General features: G+C 35.8%; 1 protein-coding gene across 1 annotated transcript; it reads left to right on the forward strand.

Annotated features, from left to right (window-relative positions):
- Positions 1 to 1361: 1361 nt before the first annotated feature.
- NSUN3 (NOP2/Sun RNA methyltransferase 3) lies at positions 1362 to 19448 on the forward strand. Its single transcript, XM_026664017.2, has 6 exons — positions 1362 to 1556; positions 2013 to 2122; positions 4477 to 4820; positions 5376 to 5530; positions 10278 to 10399; positions 19178 to 19448. Exons 1-6 carry the CDS (start codon positions 1446 to 1448, stop codon positions 19437 to 19439), a joined length of 1104 nt encoding a protein of 367 aa, XP_026519802.2. The 5' UTR covers positions 1362 to 1445; the 3' UTR covers positions 19440 to 19448.
- The last annotated feature ends 1761 nt before the right edge of the window (positions 19449 to 21209 follow it).

A 21209-nucleotide genomic window follows, 5' to 3' on the forward strand; every position in this document is an offset into this window, starting at 1 on the left:
TTTTTAAATGGAGAGGGAGAGCTTGGTATCATCCATGTATTTCTGGAATCTCAGTCTACCTACCAGCAGTTTAATGTAGATGTTAAAGAGCATAGGAGATAAAATGGAGCCATGAGGGAATTCATAGCCATAAAAATGAATATAAACAGAGGTGGTATTCAGCAGGTTCTGACCTGTTCTGGAGAACCGGTAGTGGAGATTTTGAGTAGTTTGGAAATCTGGCAAATACCACTTCTGACTGGAGATTTTATAGTATCCTTCTCCTGCCACTCCCACCAAGCCACGCTCACAGAACCGGTACTAAAAAAAATTGAATCCCACCGCTGAATATAATGCATCGATCTTCATGATTCTGATTTTTGCAGTATTCACATGTAATTACCATCAAATCAGATATCTGCATTCACTGACCCATTACAGTTATAGCCCCAGCTGGGTTTGATGCTACCTGGGCTGGGCTGAAATTGATTATGGATTTCAATGAAATTTCCATTTGAATGAAACCACAATCACATGTAATTAATCTACATAGAATTAACCATAAAATAAATGTTAATATCTAGTTTTACCACTGATTGTCCTATGATTTGCTCCAAGAAATCATTTGGAGCTCATTTCCATAGGTTCATTTCGTAAATCTTGCATATTCCACATCTTATTCTATTCCTTAAGCAGCTTGGGCATTTCTCCAAATAGAGAATTACTGACCAAATGACAAAATCAGTGATCAAATGATGAGCATTTGCTATTAATGTCATCAAAAATGTACAGTGGGGTGGGATCTATCTAAAACTTTCAAGTTGCACATAACACCTGTGGCCAATGAATAATTTCTGATACCCTTGTGATGCAAGCATGTAAAACTGAGGTTTGGACCTTATCAAGTTTTTTCACTGGGTATATCTGCACTAACTGTTTCAAAATGGCATAAAATACAGACCCAAGATACTGATCACTGTGTTTTTAAGATTCAGAAACAATTATGAGCCAATGAGGAGTACTAAAGAACCAGTAGAGTGGTTGTGAGGGAAAACGGGAGCACTTCGTAATTTGCCTTTAACCTTAGAACACAAAGTAGAAGATAAATGAACTACTTTTCTAGTGTTATTAAGAAAACTGTTCTCTTAGTAGAAATTAAGGGGCCTTTGGTTTTTCAATAAAGCATCAATTATGTTTGGAAAAAAAATACTGGAAAGCTCAAGTGTTTTTAGATGCTAGCCTTTCATTTATATACTGCGCTCCCGGCCCACAAGGAGTTTTAAAAAATTAAGAACTAGCTACGTTCCAGTCCCACGTTCTATCCAGCCTAGTCTGATGCTTCTGCGCCACGAGTCGTTGTCAGCTCCTCCCCGATAGGTGGCGCTGTTGCGGTCCCTTCGTCCCTCTCCGCCCGTGACTCGATTTTCTGAGACGCTTCCGCCGGCCCGACAAGGGAGAAAAGGACAATGTGCGCGCTGCTTCCAGTGTTGACCATGTTCTCGCAGGGACTGCTTCGGGTGAGTTTGGTTGCCGCTCGGCGACACAGAAAGGAGCGGTATTCTTCGACGAGGAGCCAGGTGAGTGCGAACCGGTTGAGAAGACCGCACTTTTGCTTCGCCGCGCTTCCGTGGCTTTCCCAGAATGGCTCAAAAGTCGACTTTAAGTGGGTAAAGTGAAATTTATATCCTATCGACTTCGAGATGGGGATCCCGGCTTAGCTTTGCTTCGCCGGTGCAATCAAGAAAAAGATTGAGACCTCATTTCCGGTGTTAATGGAAAGGTACGTTTTTATTTTTATTTTTTCTTCGTTGGGATTAGAAGGGGATTACACTGTTTCTTGCCGGAAACAATAGAGCAAATGCCTGACTATTAAGCATTTTCTTCTCGCTTTACATACAAAAGATGTAAACTATTTGAATGGTCCCTGCTGCAAATATTTCCCCGAAATCGGGTTATCTTAGAGATATTTACCGGTTAAAATATAACTTGCTTACTTGGTATTTATGCTCTCTGTCTCTCTCATGTCACATCAGAAAGAGTCAACGTCAGAAAGCAAGCTTCAGAAGCAAATATGCCAGATTGTTCTCAATCACTTCGAGAAGCAGTACTCTGAAGAGTTGGGAGGAGCATGGAATTCAGTCAGGTTAATTTCTGTTTTGTTTTCTTCCTACTTTTTCCCCAGACTCCAATCCATCCTTTGTTAAATAATTAAAATTGTATTTGTCCTGAAAATGCAAAAAAAAAGTAATTATATTACCAGTAGTTTCTGTTTTAAATGAAGCCATACAATCAAAGCTGAACTGGTGGTATCAATCACTATAAATATATATATACAGTATATAGCAAAATCCTCCTTAATGACCATGCTCTTAATTCAATATTTCCTCATATAATATTTAGAAATATAGCTCCCATCATTCCCTGGGATGGGATAGTTTATGGAAGGCACAAGATTGGCACTAGTCAGCATTCCATACTGGAGTCATTTGACATGTATGCAGACCTTATGAATGACTTATTGTAAGATGATCGTTACAGCTTGATGAAATTGGGTGATGGGAATTTCAAAATAAATGCCTTGATGGTCAGAAGAATTGCTCCTATAGCAGGATCTACAATTTCCTAGCTAATTCTGTCTGATGTGAAAAACTGGAAAGACAATCTGATTGAAAGAAACAGAAGGTCAGAATAACTAAAATGTGTAAATGCCCTACTTTCCACAATAGATGTTGCAAAAGTATTTTTTTATTTTATTTTTAGATGGTTTCAATTCTAGAGCTGTTGTAGGTTATACACCTATTAGAAAAGAAAACCATAGATCTGGTCTCTCTGCAGTTCCTTCCCAGCCTAGCACAGATCCACTTCCTTTTGCTTATAACAGATGTCAAGAGTCCCCATATTGGAGAGCATTATATTCACAATTCTTGGAAAGAGTAAGGAAGTTGTTTCCTCCTATGAGATTGAAGGTTGTGTATGTGTTGAAGAGAAGTAAAATTGTGGGTTTTACTTTCCCATCATAAGATATATTTGACATAGAAATCTATATTTTAAAAATCAGGCTTAATAGTTTCCTGGATTGGAAAACACAGATTCAACTCAAGCTAAACCTTCTGATTCCAATGCTAGTGATTCCTCTTAATAGTACTGTATATAATTGAATATTTGCAAATATTTTTCTTTTGCTTGTGAATTGGACAAATCAATTTGTGTATCTGCTTTAGATTTTCTGAGGTAGAGGAAGAACATTTTTTCCATGTTTCATTTTAAAAAATTGCATGAGCTTATATACATATTTCTCAGTTTGAATTATGCCTCAGTGCTATAATCACAACACTACTCTATCACATAATTACAATATGACATAAATGAAAAGAGATATACTATAAACCAGTGTTTCTCAACCTTGACAGCTCGAACAGAAAAGGACTTCAAAACCCCAGAAAACCCCAGTCAGCGTGGTGATTAAAGAATAGTGGCTCGAAAATTACATGATTTTGGTAAAGAATCTCTTGGTGATACTATTTTTTTCCACTGACCAAGTATGATGTGCTAATTATATCAATTAGATATAATTAGCTATCTTTTTTCATACCAAAATCCATATTTAGCTTTTAAATGGCATTCTAGATGCAGGTTAGGCAGAACCTGCACAAATGTTACATAAATGTGATTCAATTAAATTCAAAATTAATCACAATTAGAGGTATTAAATATACAAAATATGATCAGCGTCTTTGTATAATTTTCCTCTTCTCAATGGGCTGCACTCAAGATATTAGGAAGATTGCATAAAGATTGTACAATAGTTAGCATTTATATCCTGCCTTATTTTTGTTCACCCAATGACTAATCCAAGTAGCCATTGGTTGAATTTGCACTATTTGCACTACATTTATTTAACCAGGTGACCTTGTAGTTGCAGTTGCCTAATAATCAAATGCGTGCTGTCTTAAGGTTCTGGACAAAGCTGGAATATTATTTTAACATAAAGAAGTTTTAACTTTGACTTTCTATTATGCAATCCCAGCTCATTAAATTAATTTATTCACTGTGAATACAGAAAATGAATTAACTCAATAATCAAGTAAGTCATATAAAAACAGACAGTAAATTCCAGTTCAATCTTGATCATTTGACCCTTAAACCAACAGTCTAACCATTATGTCACTATAATGTCTTTCTTATAAGATCTTAATGATAAAATAAATAGGGTAGAAAGTGATAAAAGACATGAATTTTTCCTGACTTCAAGGCCACATCTTGCAACTCAAATCCTGCACCTTTCATAGTGTGCATACACATTCAGAGTGGCTAATTTCAGATTAAAAGATGTGCAATATACTATCCTGTTTTAATTGCCTTCACATGTAACTGAATCTAGAAATTAATGAACATCAGTTTAATTTCTATAACCTTTCAGAACAACTACTCATATTAACAAATAGTTGAATTCTTACATATCACTGCATACCTAGATTTTTTTTCTTTCATCTACAGGAATGTTCTTACAACACCTCAGTACTGGCAATATGCAGTCCTCCTTAATAAATTCAGTTGCTCTTCTGAAATGGAGTCTTATTTGTCTTTAAAGAACTATCGCCTCCTTTTCACAAGACCTTCATCCTCTTTTCCACAATCATTGAAGTGTTACATCAGTGATGCTCCTGGAAAATTCCCTGCTCAGAAACACAAAGATGGACAATTAAAACAGTATTACTTGCTAAATGCAGCCTCTCTGCTAGCAGTACTGGCTCTGGAAGTAAAGGATGGAGAAAAGGTGTTGGATATGTGTGCTGCCCCAGGGGGTAAATCAATAGCCACTCTGCAATATGCTTGCCCAGGTAAGAAGGAAGGAAAGGAGTCCCTGGGGATTTTACTCTGCTAGTCATAACCGATTATAGGGGCAGAGGTCATCTGTTTCAAGGGCTGTTGAGCCAGCACTGTTCGAAGACATTTCCATGGTCATGTGGCCAGCATGACATCACAGAGCAGTTTCCTACCCACCAAAGTGGAACATTTTTATCTACTCACATTTACATGCTTTCGAACTGCTAAAGTAGGTGAAGACAGGAGCTTATCCTGTCGTCGCAACGCTTGGGTCTCGAACTTGGGACTGTTGGCTTTCCAGCCAACAAGCCCAGCATCTTAACTGCTGAGCCACTGTGCTGTCCTAGATAAACCACTTCATTAGTCAACTCAGTAATACATTGTTAGCAAGCTTGTTTCCCAAAACACATTTAACCGTTTATTCAAAGGCATTGATAAAGAATGCTCTCATGGCATTCTTTTTTTCTTGATTTTAGGCTGAAACCAATAATTAATTTATATTCCAAATATAGTCTAAGTGAAAACTGGCTTGGCTATGTATTTTTTTAAATCTTAACTTTCTTGCATAGGGCTTTTACAGTCGAATGAATATGATAACCTGAGATTCTATTGGTTGAAGCAGACACTAGAATCCTTCATTCCAGAATCTTTGATGAGCCTAATTACTGTTTCTCTGAACGATGGAAGAGAAATAGGAAATCGTCAGCCTGAAAAGTTTGATAAGGTATATATATATATTGGCTAATAATATTATGGAAGCTAAGTTTTTATCTTGTATTTTGTTAACTTATCTAATTAAAAGATTTTATAGTGATAGCTCTTTTTTTGTACAGAATACAGAAACAAAGCATTTTTATTTTTGTTCAAAAATATAGCATTGGTTTCTTTTGGGCCTCCTCTCCAAGAGTAATGTTAACAGAACATAGAATAACAGGGTGGGAAGGGACCTTGGATGTCTTCTAGTCCAACCCCCTGCTTGAGGAGACCCTATACCAGTGGTGGCTAATCTTTTTCGGCTCCCGTGCTGAAAATTGCACACGTGCAAGCGCGGACACACTCATGTGCCAGCACCCAGAAGGCAATGCTTGCTGGGGGCCCTCCACAGCCCCTGTGCATGCGTGCAAAAGACCCCCCATGCACTGTGCATCTCTGCGCATGCACATACGTCTCCCATGCATGCACGCCAGATACCCGATAATCAGATGTTGGGCGGCAGCACGCATGCGCATGCGCAGTGGGCTTTTCCGGGTGACCTCTCTTGTGCCGGCAGAAGTGGCTCTGTGTGCCACTTCCGGCACGCGTGCCATAGGTTCGCCATCACATCCCTATACTATTTTGGACAAGTGGTTGTTCCCAATCTCTTCTTGAAAACCTTCACAGATGGAGTAGCTCAACTTCTGGAGGCAAGTCATTCCACTAGTTCTCACTGTCAGGAAGTTTCTCCTTAATTTTAGGTTGGATATCTTTAACAATCTATCCATTGCTTCTTGTCCTGCCACCAAGTGCTTTGGAGAAGTCATTAGACTAGAATATCTAATTCCTGCAACTGTTTAGCATAGGGTTTATCCTCTACTCCCCTATCATCTTTTTTGCTCTTCTCTGCACTCTTTCTAGAGTCTCAACATCATTTTTATATTGTGGTGACAAGAACTGGACACAGTATTCCAAGTATGGTCTTATGAGTTCAGCATAAAATGGTACTATCACTACTCATGATCTTGATACTATCCCTCTGTTGATGCTGCTTAGGAATGCATTGGCTTTTTTGCAGTTACAGATAATATAACATAATTATTCAAAGCTGTTGGAGGATTTAGTGGTTTGGAGGTCCCATTGTCCAGATTCCTGCCTAATGTAAGACTAGCAATTAAAAATGTAATTATAAAAACTTTTAAGAGTATTTTATGTGTATTCATAAATATATGTATATATGTTTGTGCCTGGAGTGGAAGACATAACTACATCCATATGGTATCCTGAAAGTTCAGGTGTGCAGAATACAGGGCATATGCTTCCTAGGTGGGGGATTGTGAGTAAATCACTGACCTAGAATTTTGTGAGCATGCTTGGGATAAAATTGGCCTTTGTAATATAACAAAATTTACCTGTATTGTCAGGCATATTCCTTCCATTAGCAAGGAATTCTACAGTTAACTTTAAAAAACTTAAATGTAGAAATAAGTGAAACTAGAATCAAAGTTAAATAATTGCCAGAAGGGAAAGTATGAAACTGTATTAAAAGATAGATTAGTATCCCAACAGAATAAGTGGAAATAGTTACAGAGTGCCAGTGATAAGTGTGGAGACATTATGAATGCATGCATGAGAAATATCCTTAATAGCATAATGAAATAAATGATGACTCTATGAGAAGATTGCATATAAGAGAATGATTAATGAAAAAATATGAAAAAAAATGTATAATGTATGATTATGCATCAAGCCTAGGGACTCAAGGGAATTGGTGAACTAATGAAGTAGCTCTGTATTAACATACCTTCGCTATTTAGCTGTGTTTTATAGTTTTTAATGTTTTTAATAATGATTGTTATTTGTAAAGAGTTTTTTTTTTTTTTTTTTTTGTATGCTGCCCAAAATCATTTGTTTATGAGATGCGTGGCTACATAAATGTGAAAAATAACATCTGTATAGGGAAAAACAGAGCTGAAAAGATATAAGAAAAAGCAAGGAAAGGTTAAAGGAGAGAAAATGCAGAGTGATTACAGTAGAAATAAAACTGGAAGTGGATAAAAAGGTTTGAACGAGGAACCTTCATCAGAGAGAACTGAATTAAAAGTAAAAAGTGATGAAATCATTTGGGATGAAGTCAAAGTGAAGAACTGCTGAAAGAGTGTTTTAGAGATTTATAGGGCAATGACAGTGATGTATTGAATGTAGAATTGAAATGAATGGTCTAAGAATTAATGCCCTTGATCGTGGAACATACTTCCACCTGAGATCTGCTACCCTCCTAGACTGCTGGAAACCAAGAGCAAGCTTCTCCTGCAATCGTTGGGATAGAATGGGAATGATGCCTAGAAAAACTTAAATGTTGACAAATGCAGATTTTTTTTGGAGCGCCAGGAGGTTTTGTTATAACCTTTATTTAAAATTTGGATTTTTAATGTTCTGTGAGCTATCCAAAGTTATGGCGCAAAAGATGGATAGCCACAAAAGACTTCTTAATAAAATGAAATATAAAATCATAAATGCTATCAGGTTGAACAGTGGAATGTTTTGTGTGAACATTTGTGTAAGTTGAAAGTTGGTTGCTAATTATTAATGTATGATGGAGTGAAAGTGTATGAGAATAAGTGAAATCCTTAATGATTGGTTTGATCTTGAGTTAGGAATGTTCCTATATGATTCTTATTAGTTGTTTATATATTTACGGACAAAATGCATAAGGCTTGTGATGTTACAGGTGTAGTGTACTTTTGGTACACTGATGCTGTGTGGTTGGCTAAGAATTCAAATGATTAGTATTGAATAGTAGACGTAGGAGAAGAGTGTATGATATCAAATATCAGAAGATGTAAAGATGGTAGAATCTGTTCCAGTTAACAAAATTATTAAAAACTTCAGCTCATGAAAATATATCCTTTCAATAAAATTTATTAGTTAGAAAAAATGATTTCAGACTCCTAAAAATTGCTGGATTGTATAATGTATCAAAAATTCCAGGTTTGCTAATGAATATATCATATACCAGGGTGGCTGTATTTGACATGGAAAATATGTATAATTACAAGTTATACATATATGTATGTTGTCCTGTGATGATTTGCAACAGGGCATTAAACCTCAGGAGCTTCAGGATATAACAACCCTTTTGAGGAGGAAATGTGAAAAATAATAAATGAAAATTCCATAAGCAATAAATAATATCAGTGAAAAACACATACACATAATCCAACCCAGCAATTTAAAACAAAGATTTCAGGAGCAATTTGCTAATTGATTTTATATATAACTGATAACAGATTCTAGTAAAATTATTATATACTCAAAAGTGCATGTAAGTGTAAACATACTGCCCATAGTGGAGGAATGGCTGATGAAAATGATGGAATTTGCCGAGATGACTAAATGGATTTCTTTGATACACCTGTATTTGTTGCTGACTGGAAACCCTTTATAGATTTCTTGCATGAAGCAGAAAAAAAATGAACTTTTAGAGTAGAATAACAGTTATTCTATGGGGATCTTCTAGTTCAACCTCCTGGTCAGGCAAGAAATCCTATACCATTTCAGACAAATGGTTGTCCAATCTCTTAAAAATCTTCCAGTGTTGGAGCTTTCACAACTTCTGGAGATGAGTGGTTCCACTGATTAATTATTCTAACTTTCAGGACATTTCTTCTTAGTCCTAGGTTGTTTCTCTCCATGATAAGTTTCCATCCATTGCTTCTTGTCCTGTCCTCAGATGCTTTGGAGAATAGCTTGACTCCCTCTTCTTTGTGGCAACCCCTGAGATATTGGAACACTGCTATTGTCTCACTCCTAGTCCTTCTTTTTATTAAACTAGACATACCCAATTCCAGCAACCACTCTTTATATGCTTTAGCCTCCAGTCCCTTAATCATCTTTGTTGCTCTTTTCTGCATTCTTTTGGTTTTAATGATTAGAAAACATTAGGCAATAGAAAATACGGAGCTTTTTATTATAAGAATATAATTAAGATTTTATAATCATATTTGTATTTGCTGCAAAGGATTTCTGTTTCTGTTTTATCTTTTTGTACTTTAGTCTTTTCCTTTTCCCCTTTTCTTTATTTGTTATTAATTTCTGATAGTTTTTATCTTCTTAAAACCTTTAATAAACTTTATAGCAAAAGGGTAGTAATTTGCTAATTAAGAAAGAAGCACGTACTTATAAAGTGCAGTAAGTTTAGTCTTCCAGCCACTTTTACCCATTATAGTAAACTCTTTTGGAAACTCTTATGTCGTAGACAATGACATAGTAAGTATTTCTAAACTATTTTACACTTTCATAAATATTTGCTCAACAAGAGGTTAATGCCATCTTGCTTTTATACAGACTATACATATGGCTTGGAATACAAAATGTGTTTTTTTTAATGTATACACCAATGCAACCTGGGGTCTTTGTTAGAAAGCATGTTATATCAGATATAATATTTTTCATAACCTTTTTCTACCTTTAGAAAAATGTAGCCCTGATAAGAGAAAATTAAGGAAATATTAATGGAGGAATTTTATAGCATTTATGCATGTTTGAATTATTCTATGTCATAGACAAAGATTAAGATCTATTTATTATTCCAGGCTGCAGGTCTTAATGGAATTGAGTTCCAGGAAGACAATATCGTACTGTATGTAAAAGCTTTCTAACAACAAGAAAACAGCCATTTGTAAGAAATGTCTTAGTTTGATTAAACTAACTAGTACACTTTAATTCTGATTCTTTTTGTGATTCTACTAAAGCTATTTTTGTTGTTGATTATTCAGATCCTAGTGGATGCTCCTTGCTCAAATGATAGAAGTTGGTTATTCTCTTCTGATACCCAGCGGGCTACTCTGCATTTAGCACAAAGGAAGCTATTATCTGCTGTACAGATACAGCTGCTCAGGTAAAAATTGAAAAGAAAAAGGGACTGCTCATTCCCAGAATGAAGGACGTGCTAAATCATATTCTGAAACTCTACATCTCTTTGACCTATGTATTATTCTTTCCATATGTAGTCACACTGAGCCAGTCATTGTTCCAAAAAGCATAGAGCTACACTGCTTCCTCCTGGTAATTACCATAGTGTATAGAGAGCACCATTCACGTTTGCCTGCTGAGTTCTTTCGTATTTGTAACTAAGACATTCCCAAAAGGTGGAGGAAGAGAAAACATCAGGCATCCATATCTGAGTTTTAATGTACTTGAAAAACAGCAACAGATAAATGCCTGGTAATCTTTTTAAAAACACCTTAAACAAAAAAAAAATATATTTGCAATTCTTGAAGTAAATAAAAAGTTGTGAGTACCAAGTGTCCATTAATCTATAAATTCAAGTGAAGAAAGCAATACAGATAATCCTTGACCTATAATCTGTAAACTTGTGATCATTACAAGTTATTCAACACTGAACCAATGTGGTTACCACCAGTCCTATGGTCATGTGATCACAGCCTGGATACTGGGCTACCTGTATGCACTTATAACCGGTTGTCAAATGTCACATGGTCACCATTGGCCACCTTTGCAGTACCCTCTCTGACCTTTCCCTTGCCTAGTTTCTCATTTGACAGCAGCCACTTACCTACCTGTATCCCTGAGACTTGCAACTTCCTGCTTACTTCCACACTGATTTTGGTTGCGAGAAGTCAGCAGGAAGTTGCCTTGCCTCACAATCGTGCCATTGTGGAATTTTCTGGTAAGTGGGATTTCAAGGATTGTAGTCTCTAAGCATTACAGTTGAACTTTATGACTTGTTTAACAAATGAAATTCTACTCCCAGTTGCTGTCATAAGTAGGTCAGCCTTTGTCCCTAACCTACTTCTTTTCCTATGTATTGTATTACAATTCTCAAAACTCCTAGTTAGCAATACTGTCAAGCACCATCTGGTGGGCAATATGGATTTAGACATTGGCATGGGATGGAAGCAGTGCTGGCCACTCATGGATGCTCTGTGATGGAACTTAAATAGTGGCAGCACAACGTTCCTTCTCTTAATCTCAACAGTGTTCAGTATTGTCAACCACAATATTTTTTCTGATGGCCTGCAAGGATTAGAAATTTAGTGCACATTCTTACCTGTGCAAGTCAATTCAGTCAGGAACGAGATTGTCTCAGGACTCAGTTCTCTGTCTGGTTCTATTAAGATAAAGCTGCTGAGAGAGGTCATCTGCCAATTCAAGTTGAGATGTTATAAATATAAGATTAAGTTCAGTTGTATATTTCTACCTCAGGCTAAATTGGTGATTTAATTTGGGTGTTTTACTTTGAGGACTAGTTTATTGACGGGATTCAATCCATAAGCAAATAAAAATGAATCATAACATTACATTCTCTAGCAGAGAAGCATAGACACACACATACACAGAAACATTGGCAATGCACATTATTGTTATCAGAATTTTCTTTTTCCCCATAGTGTTATGTAATGGCCAGTCTCTTGGAGACATATTTTTAAATGTACAGTATGTATAAAGCTAATTATTATTTATAAACTTCATATATAGTCAGTTGTTTGACTTAGTCTCTATTCTCTTTCCTATCCTAATTGGAAAATTCTTTATCCCTAACTTAAGTATAAGATTCAAGATTTCACTTTCCATTTCTATTTAATCCAACCATAGTTCTTTTTAGTCTGAGCCCTGATCACAACTTAATTTATCAAATAAAGATTAATTTTTTGATCTTTGGTGCAAATTATTAGCCATGTTATAAAGTCCAACAGTATTAAAGAACAGCTAGTTGAAACCAATGTGATAGCAATCTGAAGTCATAGCATCCCTGAAGGTTGCCCAGCTGTTACATGACTGTTAGGTTTTTAAACACCTTACTAGAGAAAAAGTCTAGCTACATATCAATAGAATTCAAAAAAAGGACAATTCAAGAGGAATGAACCGTTGAGGCAGAGAAAACAGTAGACCAGAGGTGTAATTTCTCAGGAGTCTTGGATGATGTTTCCTTAATCTCTTCAAAGACCCACCAAATTATAATGATTAATATTATTGAATTATTTGATGCCTATTAGTTAATTAAAACATATAATTATTAATTAAGATAGCCAGTTTGGTGTAGTGGTTAAGGCACTTGGCTCAAAACCAGGGAAGTGACTTCTAGTCCCACTTTAGGCACAAAGCCAACTGGGTGAAGATGTCACTCTCAGGCTAACAAACAAAACAAATAAATAAATAAGACTTGTCCAGGCAGTTGCAAAGAATGAACACTGATTTGAAGGCACCAAATATAAAAGCCAGTAAATTAAAGTTTCTTTTTTTCTAGATCCACTCCTTTGCTCTGATTACTTTTTGGAGTAGATTAATTTAATAAGCTATCCAAGGGTCCATCCAGTCCTTGGCAAAACACATACACAATATTTTGTACCCCTCCTTTGACTTGATTTCTTTTGTTCGTTGGAACATTTTCAACCATAGGTTTTAGCAAATTCACTTTTTTTGGATCCAGCACTATCATCCTCTTCACACAATAAGCTTGACAGGTTCATGAGAGAGGCAGTGAATCAGTTATGCAAAAAGTGAGAAAAAGGATATATTGACCTAGACTGATGAATGTTAAATTTAGCTTAAGCAGGCATAGAGTTGATTTAGATTAAAGTAATATATTCCATTCATTTATGTGAACTGATATTGAAAGGTTAACTACCCTGCCTCCCCCAATAGGAAGTCCCAGCATGTTTTATAGGCATGAAATGAAATTAAGCCCCTCCTCCCAAATTAAGGCCTATATTAAAACATGCGAAATGGGGGGAATGGTGGGGGGGCTTGCTGTTAGGAAGTACTTTTGTTGCACACCCGGATATGGTGCTGTCTGCGTTGACCCCGATACGAAGTGCCCCACCAACGCCGAGGTCAACATCCAAGCCATCGCTGCCCGCCCTCCCGAAGATGCAAGGGGGGGGGAATTAAGTCACCCCCAAAAAGACGGCCTAGCCATTTTTTCGGGGCTCAAAAAAAAATAAGACCCAGCCTTATTATATGAGAAACACGGTAATACTTACCTTTTCTGAGATGATCCATAAAAACAAGATCTTTCTAAAATCATTGTCTCTGTTGCCATTCTTTTTTCTACTTCTCCATGCCAACACTTGTTTGGGAGACAGAGCAGTGAGATACACTTAGAAATTTGTAAGGTGATAGTCAGTAGCACTTAGACTTATATACTGCTTCATAGTGCTTTATAGCCCTTTTAAAGCAGTTTACGGAGTCAGTACATTGCCCCCAACAATCTGGATTTTACCGATCTTGGAAGGATGGAAGCCTGAGTCAACCTTGAGCCAGTGAGGATCAAATTCCTGGTAGTGAGAATTAGCTGAATAAGTATGCAATACTGCACTCTAAGCACTGCGCCACCATGGCTTCTAGGTAAAAGTCTTCCTCCTCCCTCTCAAAAAACCCGACCTGGCCATACTGCAATGCCAACATTGTAGTTGAAAGACCGGGCCATCTTGTGGGTTGTTGGTGTGTACAGAGGAGTCACCAGGCCAGGCAGAATCATTTCTTTTATGCAAAGAGGGCCGGTGGGTATTATTTCAGATGCCTTTCTTTTCAGACAGGTTTTCGTAGAAGTCTATCTTACTTTTACAAAGTAGGCCTATTCTTACTTAATTAGCATTGCAGTTTTGCAAAACATTGTTTGCTCATTGGGATCATCTCTGCATTCTGCAACATATAGTCAATCAGGGGTGTCAAACTCACGGCCTGCCAGATATGGCATGCGCTGGCCCCGTCCCTGCCCAGTTTAGCGAAGGGGGAAAAATCCCACTATGTCATGTGATGCTGCTGTGACAATGTGAGTTTGACACCCCTGGTCTAAATAGTATCCATACCTTTTAAACCTTTTAAGAATACTCAAAATTTTGAAAGATTCAGTTTACTGTAGGATTTACATCTCGTGGCATCTGCCAAAACTCTCTGTATAAATGGGGTATAGTTTCTTACCTCAGTGTGACTGCGGGGTCCCATGTCAAATTGTAGATCACATAGTGACTGGGCTATAAACTGAGGGCGTATACCAGACCAGTATCTGGTTTTTTTTTAAATATAAACGATACTGTGCTTCAATAGTTAGATGGCCTAGACATTGGTATTTGAACATAGATCTTATTAACATATATATTTCATTGTGTTTTACTGATCTAGGTAAAATGTTAATATATATTGCTAGCAAGGAGACTAATAAGCAGCGGCTTTTCTCTTTTTTCTTCTTCAGTAATTTATTACATATTATGTCCAGCTATTGATCATACATACTCATTGTCAGCATAATTGAGAGAGAAATAAAATAGTTTATTTTTCAGGAAGTAGAGCTTTTTATGGAAAGCTATCATAACAACATCACAAAAAGGATTGGGAGGTTTGCGTTTGCCCTACTCCTTTGTCTTAGGAGGGAGCGACTTCCTACAAAAAAAGGAAGCCTATGATTTATAACCAAAATATGAGTGTCTTATTGCAGTAATGCATCATGTCACCAATTTCCTTTGGAGAAATCAATCACATTTAAAAACATTGACCTCCTTCACTTTTCTTTTTCCAGTATTTGACATATAGAATCCAATTTGTGGACTTCTGGCTGTAGGAAACATACATCATTCAGTGAAATTTTTGCAAATTTGTACAAATCATTCTAAATATGTCTCTAAAATGGAACATTTTTGACAACAAGAATCTTGTTGGTAGGAAAAAAAAAATACCAGCAAGCTGAAATTGGCCAATTCCCCTAAGCATATTTAATCAAATTGGAGCCTGTTTTCTTGAAGAAAAATAATTGAGGGCTTGATAAAATAGTACCTAGCTAAGTGACAATACAGCAGTGGCTAATTTTCACTTTCTTCCTCCGGTGACTTACTGTACCTGTGTACTTCAAAGGCCAAAAAGCTTTAAAATGTCCACATGTCAGCCCTTGATTACAAAATCATTTTCCATTCCCCTGTATAATTTCATACAATTTTCCTCTAGGATGCAGTAGAAGAGTGCAACCAGGAAGCTTTGCTACACTACCATTATGCAAATGAAATTCACCAAGAGCATATTTCAGAGTTTAATCTTGAAATGGGGAGAAAAAAATAGTAACTTTAGCTTCCTAGCTAAAATTGCACACAAAATTTACTAGAGAGCTCCAAGTTTAGAATTTAGAGGGGGATGAAAATTATCATAACCAGTCCCGTAATGTCATAAATCACACAATGGAAATGTTATGATATATTAAGATTAAAGATTATTTTTTTTAGGATTTTGAGATGGGGTTTTTTGGACCCATGTTAAAATACAAGTAAAATACGATTTTTGCATTCTTTCTTTCAAACACATTCTATACCATTACCTGTCACATGTTGATGCACTCTTACTATTTACTCTCAATTATTCAACCAATTGTTTCCTGAGTACTTCCAGAAAACATAGAAACAAATAAGTATATTCAGGTTAGAGACTGAATTGCCTTGGAATTCAATATTTGCTGGACTCATACCACATTCCACTTATCAATATATTTCATTGTTATATAATATACTACAACGCTCTCATACTTTTCTCTTTTGGGTAAACTGAAGGTATTAATGACATAAGAAAAGAAAAGCAAACAGCTACAATTGACCAATGATATTTATATTAGCTGTCAGGATCTTTCAGTTATAATGGTAATCTTATTGTTATAAAATATCTATGAATCACTTGAAACAAATATAGCATTTGCAACTGGTTTCCCTTTGATCAATGAACTAAAAAAGTTTGATCTTTCTGATCCAATAGAGACTTCCATTTTTAAAAAAAAAAATACTCCATCTCTTTAGTATCCTTTCTGAAACTTCACGAATTTCACATTGCTCATCCAGATTAAAGAATATATTTCAGAAGTGCTAAGATAAAGAAAAACCAAACCTTTCTCTTTTCAAAAACCGAGGCCAGGTTTTCTTCTTAGGGGGAGCATCAGTAATGAAACTTCCCGGTGAAGTGCTAGACCTGCTTTTTACCCAGACAGTTACTCCAGCTTTAAAAACACCTTTTTCAGTTGCCTTTTAATAATGTCTAATTTTGTAGTATCAATTTCAATTTGAATTTTTAAAAACTTAAATAGCTTTTTAATCAACTTTACTTTTGAACAGCTTTTATTTTAATTTGCTTGCCTTTTGGCATTCAAGACCGAGAGATTTTGCTCTATCAAATAGCTAATACTCCTCTGCTAGTGATTGTGTAACAAAAAGTATATAATGCTGTGCAGAGGCAATATCCTTTAATAAGTTACCATTACACTTTAATCTGAATTCTGTTATACTGTTTTGAAGCCTGGCTTAGCAGAGCCAGTAGCACAGCATTTGTCAATGGTTCTTTACAATGCCAGGCAAAGCGGTTAAAACAATGGCAAGGATCTATCAAGGCCTTCTAATGAATTGCTCTTAGAATGTCTGGCAAATCTAGTCTTCCAGCAGCTGCATCTACATGTGGTTATGACTATAAATTGTAAAAAAATTCAAAAGTTTTTGCATAATTGAAGGAACACTCAACGCTGAAAAGAAGTTACCATCAGTCTGGAGTTGAGGGAAAACTTGTGCCTATGATATTAGAGAAAGAAATATCAGAGACTTGATATAGGCAAAGCTTTCTGGGGCTTCAATTGCATTGTCTCAGTACTGTTCAGCCCCATGGTAAATTGTATGTTGTGGATACAGATAGAGTTTCTTGCATCTGCCAATGAATTTGTAAGGAAAGGTAGCATGCCATTTCAAGAAGAAATTGAAATCAAATTACCGTGATGGGAAGATGCCAAATTGATCAACCAAAGTGGAAAGGGGAAAACGGAATTCCTCTTTTATAAAGAAGGAATGTAGTAAGGAAGAATGTAAATGTTATTTCTGTGGTTTGAATGGTTTGGAGCAGATTTTTTCCCTGCTGATCAGTTCCATCTCTGCAATTTCAGAAAATAGCTTCTGTTAACGAACACAAGATGGCAGCATTGAAGTATGACACACTGTCCTCGTTATCTGCCCTGTTTTTTCTTTCTTTTTTAATATGGAGATACATTAATGACAGAGTTAATCTTGGCCATTCTAGTAGAATGCAGAACATGTAATTACTCTCTCAAGGAGTGGGCTGAGAGAGAGAAATTTGTAACATGAATTGTTATATCATTTCTCTCTTCTGCTGTATACCTGCATCCTTTTACACTTAAGTGTGAACAGGTGACCCAAAGATAAAACTGTCTAAATACAATATGGCAAGCAATCACAAAATTGTATTTGCTTTTTGGCATTTTGCAGTGAATGGTGTTTTGGAGAAAGCTGCGAATGTCTTGAATTTCTTAGAATTGCTAAAAATTTGAAATTATAATTATATATTTCTTTTTCTTCAAAGTACAACTTTTTACCAGTTAAAATTAATTAAAATTTATAACACTTATATTTTTTAATTATTCAGTATTTTATCCAGAGACTCTTGGCTGCTCAAAAATAGGAAAACTAATGTAACCATAAATAAATAAGGGAACTAGGAAGGGCCCCTTCTGACATGTTTTCCATACCTCTGTTTCTTCAGTGGGTTGAGATGTCTGTTATCTAACCATTACCCTGGCTGTGGCTCTTCCTGTCTTTCAAGGTTATTCCCATAGACCACTACATACAGACGTTAAAAGTTTTCCAAGACTTTTGATAGCATCTCCAATGTGACCTGGGATTGCAATATATTACCAGTTACCATTCAACCCACTGAATAATCTCTCTCTCTCTCACACACACACACACACACACACACACACACAAACAACCCCCAAATCGTGGTGTATCTGTCCTGTCCCCAGCTTGAACCCTTACCATGGTCTAAGATACCTACTCCATCCAGGGCACACTACTTGATTCCAATCTATGAGGCCAAGCCATTGTTCAATACCTCTGACTACAAAGAGGGCCTCTTCAGAAGGGTATGAAACTGCCTTATTTTAATAGTGGTCCCTCCCATAACAAGGCATCTGTAATTTCCTGAATCCAAGAACAATCCCCTCATCCTGCCCCTTTCCAAAATGAATGGGCCAAGCATGCAGTTTGCAGGTAATCAACATCATCTTAGAAAACTCTTTATCCACTTATTCAGAAGCAATAGAAAAGGAATCCAGGTAATATGATAAGGCGGTACCTCAGTCACCTCATAAGACTGCTGTGTAGCTTGATAGCTGTTCTGGAATAAGAAATGTCCAGTTGATTTCTGTTGTTTAAATTCTATATTCTCAAACTTCTGTTATTTATAGGTAGACCTCATATTATACATTTTGGTTTGGGTTAGTGTGGTGTGAGGCTCAGGTATTTTTTGTAAACCAGGATTAGTAGAATAGCTAGTTCAGTAAACCAGTGACTTGTTTGATGCATTTTCTCCCTTCTTTTCTCTTAGTTATTCTTTTTCCAAAATTTATTGTCAGTTTAACGTTTTGTCAAAGTTTGAAACAGAGTGAGCTAGTTATCTCCTATGGACAACAAGTAATATATTCTTCCAACATTTTAGTAATGGATTCTATTGTATGTATTGGCTCAGCAATAATAATTACATGCCATTACTGAAATGTTAAGCTTAATCCACATAAGCATGCACTTTTTTTCTGGCAGCTGAAGATTCCAAGTGTAAATATGCATGCTGGTGAATCAAATTTAATAAAATATATTCACTCTTTTTTGCTTTTTTTATTTAACAGATCTGCAATTAAAGCTTTGCGTCCTGGAGGATATCTGGTTTATTCTACGTGTACTCTTTCTAAGGCAGAGAATAATGATGTCATAAATCATATCCTTGATTCCTGCAGCAATGTTTTGCCAGTGGATTTGCACACCCTACTCACTTCAGTATCCAAGGAATTCAGTTTTGCTGCAAATGTCCAGCAGCATGAACTTTTAGTACTTCCAGAAAGAGGGAAAGCATGGGGACCAATGTATATATCTAAATTAAAGAAAATATGATTCACGAAATGCTTGTGTAGTTCTTGTGAATCATGACAGGATTTGACAAGAGTAATGAACATCTTGTAATTCATACACTGACAAAATTAATTTTAATAAATCTTCATATTTTGTTTTTGAACTAAACTACTTAAAATATTTGATAAATTGCATGATTCATGTAGAGGAGAGATTTCTATTAAATCCTATAGCCATATTGCTGCAATAATTTTGAAATACAAAAATTGGAATTATTTCCCATAATGGTATAAATCCATCGCTTCTAAAACTGGTACAGTTTAAAACAGCACAAAACAAAACTATTCTGAAGTTAATTTCAATTTCTAGCTATTGGAAGTAACTCTTACATTTTCTCCTATTTTTTTTTCTCAATGGTTAAATGGAATATTCAGAGAAAAGTTCTGAATGATAATTTGTCTTGAATGTATAATGGATTATATTGAAAAACACTGATTTCAAATTAAACCATATTCAGTGTTTAGTATGTAGGTTCTTCCTGATAGCCAGAGAGAAAGCAAACAGTACTTTAAGCCAGCATGATTTGCCCTTCCAACCTGAAGAAACTACTCAGAACCTCCATTTTATCTTCAAGACCTATCCAGACAATTGAAAACATGCATTGGCTGTTTGTCTTATGAATTAGCAGCTCTTGTTCCATTTAGTTTTTTTTATCAGTTACAGTGTGTATGCTGTAATGGAAAGAGATAATTTAAGATAGAAAACTAGACAATTTCAGATATATCTGGAAACCAATTTAACCACCTTTATTTATAAACAGTTAATAATGTGTAACCACCTGATATAATCAGATACTTTTATTTTACATATGAGAAGCACATGCCAACTTTTCTAGTTTCCCAGGTTGCATATCACTAGATTCTCTAACTAAATAATAATAATAATATGGCAATTCAGCATTCCTGGATATAGTATCAAATGGTTTCTTTTTAAAAACAGTTAATATATAAATGAATAAATAAATGACCCTTTCATAATGAAACTATTCTAGCTTCAAGCAAAATCATTCTGAGCCAGCAGATTCTTCCTGGAAGTGATTGTTTTGCCACTGAAAATCACAGATTATATTGAAACAAATTTTAATTGGTGCTACCTGTTATTGCCAGAATGTACAACAGGGGAACTCTATTGAAAGCATATTTCAAGAGCTGATCACCAGCAAATGTGGTACTTTGGTTTACATCTTTGGAGACAAATGTAGTATATCTAGCAGTGACAAAGCAATTTCAAATCTAGGATGAGGAATAGCTATATTCAACACAAAAATGCCAGGGCATTTCTGTATAACTACCACTGCAATTACTGAAGTAAGCAAACTGAACAAAGGATTTGTTCAAAATCATGTTAGCTTTTTTTCTGAATAACACTGCTCTAAAGCAGACTTCTTTCAAAAAATGGACTGTTATATAGGAAGTGTATAGCCAGTCTCTTTACACAAGACTATTTTTCTCTATTCTGTATTATGCTGTGTATACCATATTGTGATACATTTGTTTGGAACTCTTAATTCTTAAAATGTATTCCTTTTCAAATAGAGATCTGTTTGGATATATTAAACTATGGAAACTAAGTTTTCATGACGTTTGGTGAGTGCTAAGAAAGTTGCAGAAACAGTAGCTATGGGATTCATTCTTTCAAGAACAGTAGGGTAGCCTTTGTACACTTACACTAACTGCTTGTTTATTCATTTGTTTCCATTCTGCTGAAATAACACAAAATGTCCACAGTCAAAGTGTTCACAGCCAACATCTA

Source organism: Notechis scutatus, chromosome 5 (assembly GCF_049901735.1).
Source record: "Notechis scutatus isolate UNSWTSFEM ecotype Mainland chromosome 5, rNotScu1.2, whole genome shotgun sequence".
Classification (NCBI taxonomy): Eukaryota; Metazoa; Chordata; class Lepidosauria; order Squamata; family Elapidae; genus Notechis; species Notechis scutatus.

Coding starts and splice junctions, on each gene's coding strand:
- NSUN3 (XM_026664017.2), top strand. CDS start 1,446: ATGTGCGCGCTGCTTCCAGTGTTGACCATGTTCTCGCAGGGACTGCTT. Junction 1,557..2,012: donor ATTCTTCGACGAGGAGCCAG/GTGAGTGCGAAC, acceptor ATGTCACATCAG/AAAGAGTCAACGTCAGAAAG. Junction 2,123..4,476: donor GGAGCATGGAATTCAGTCAG/GTTAATTTCTGT, acceptor TTTCATCTACAG/GAATGTTCTTACAACACCTC.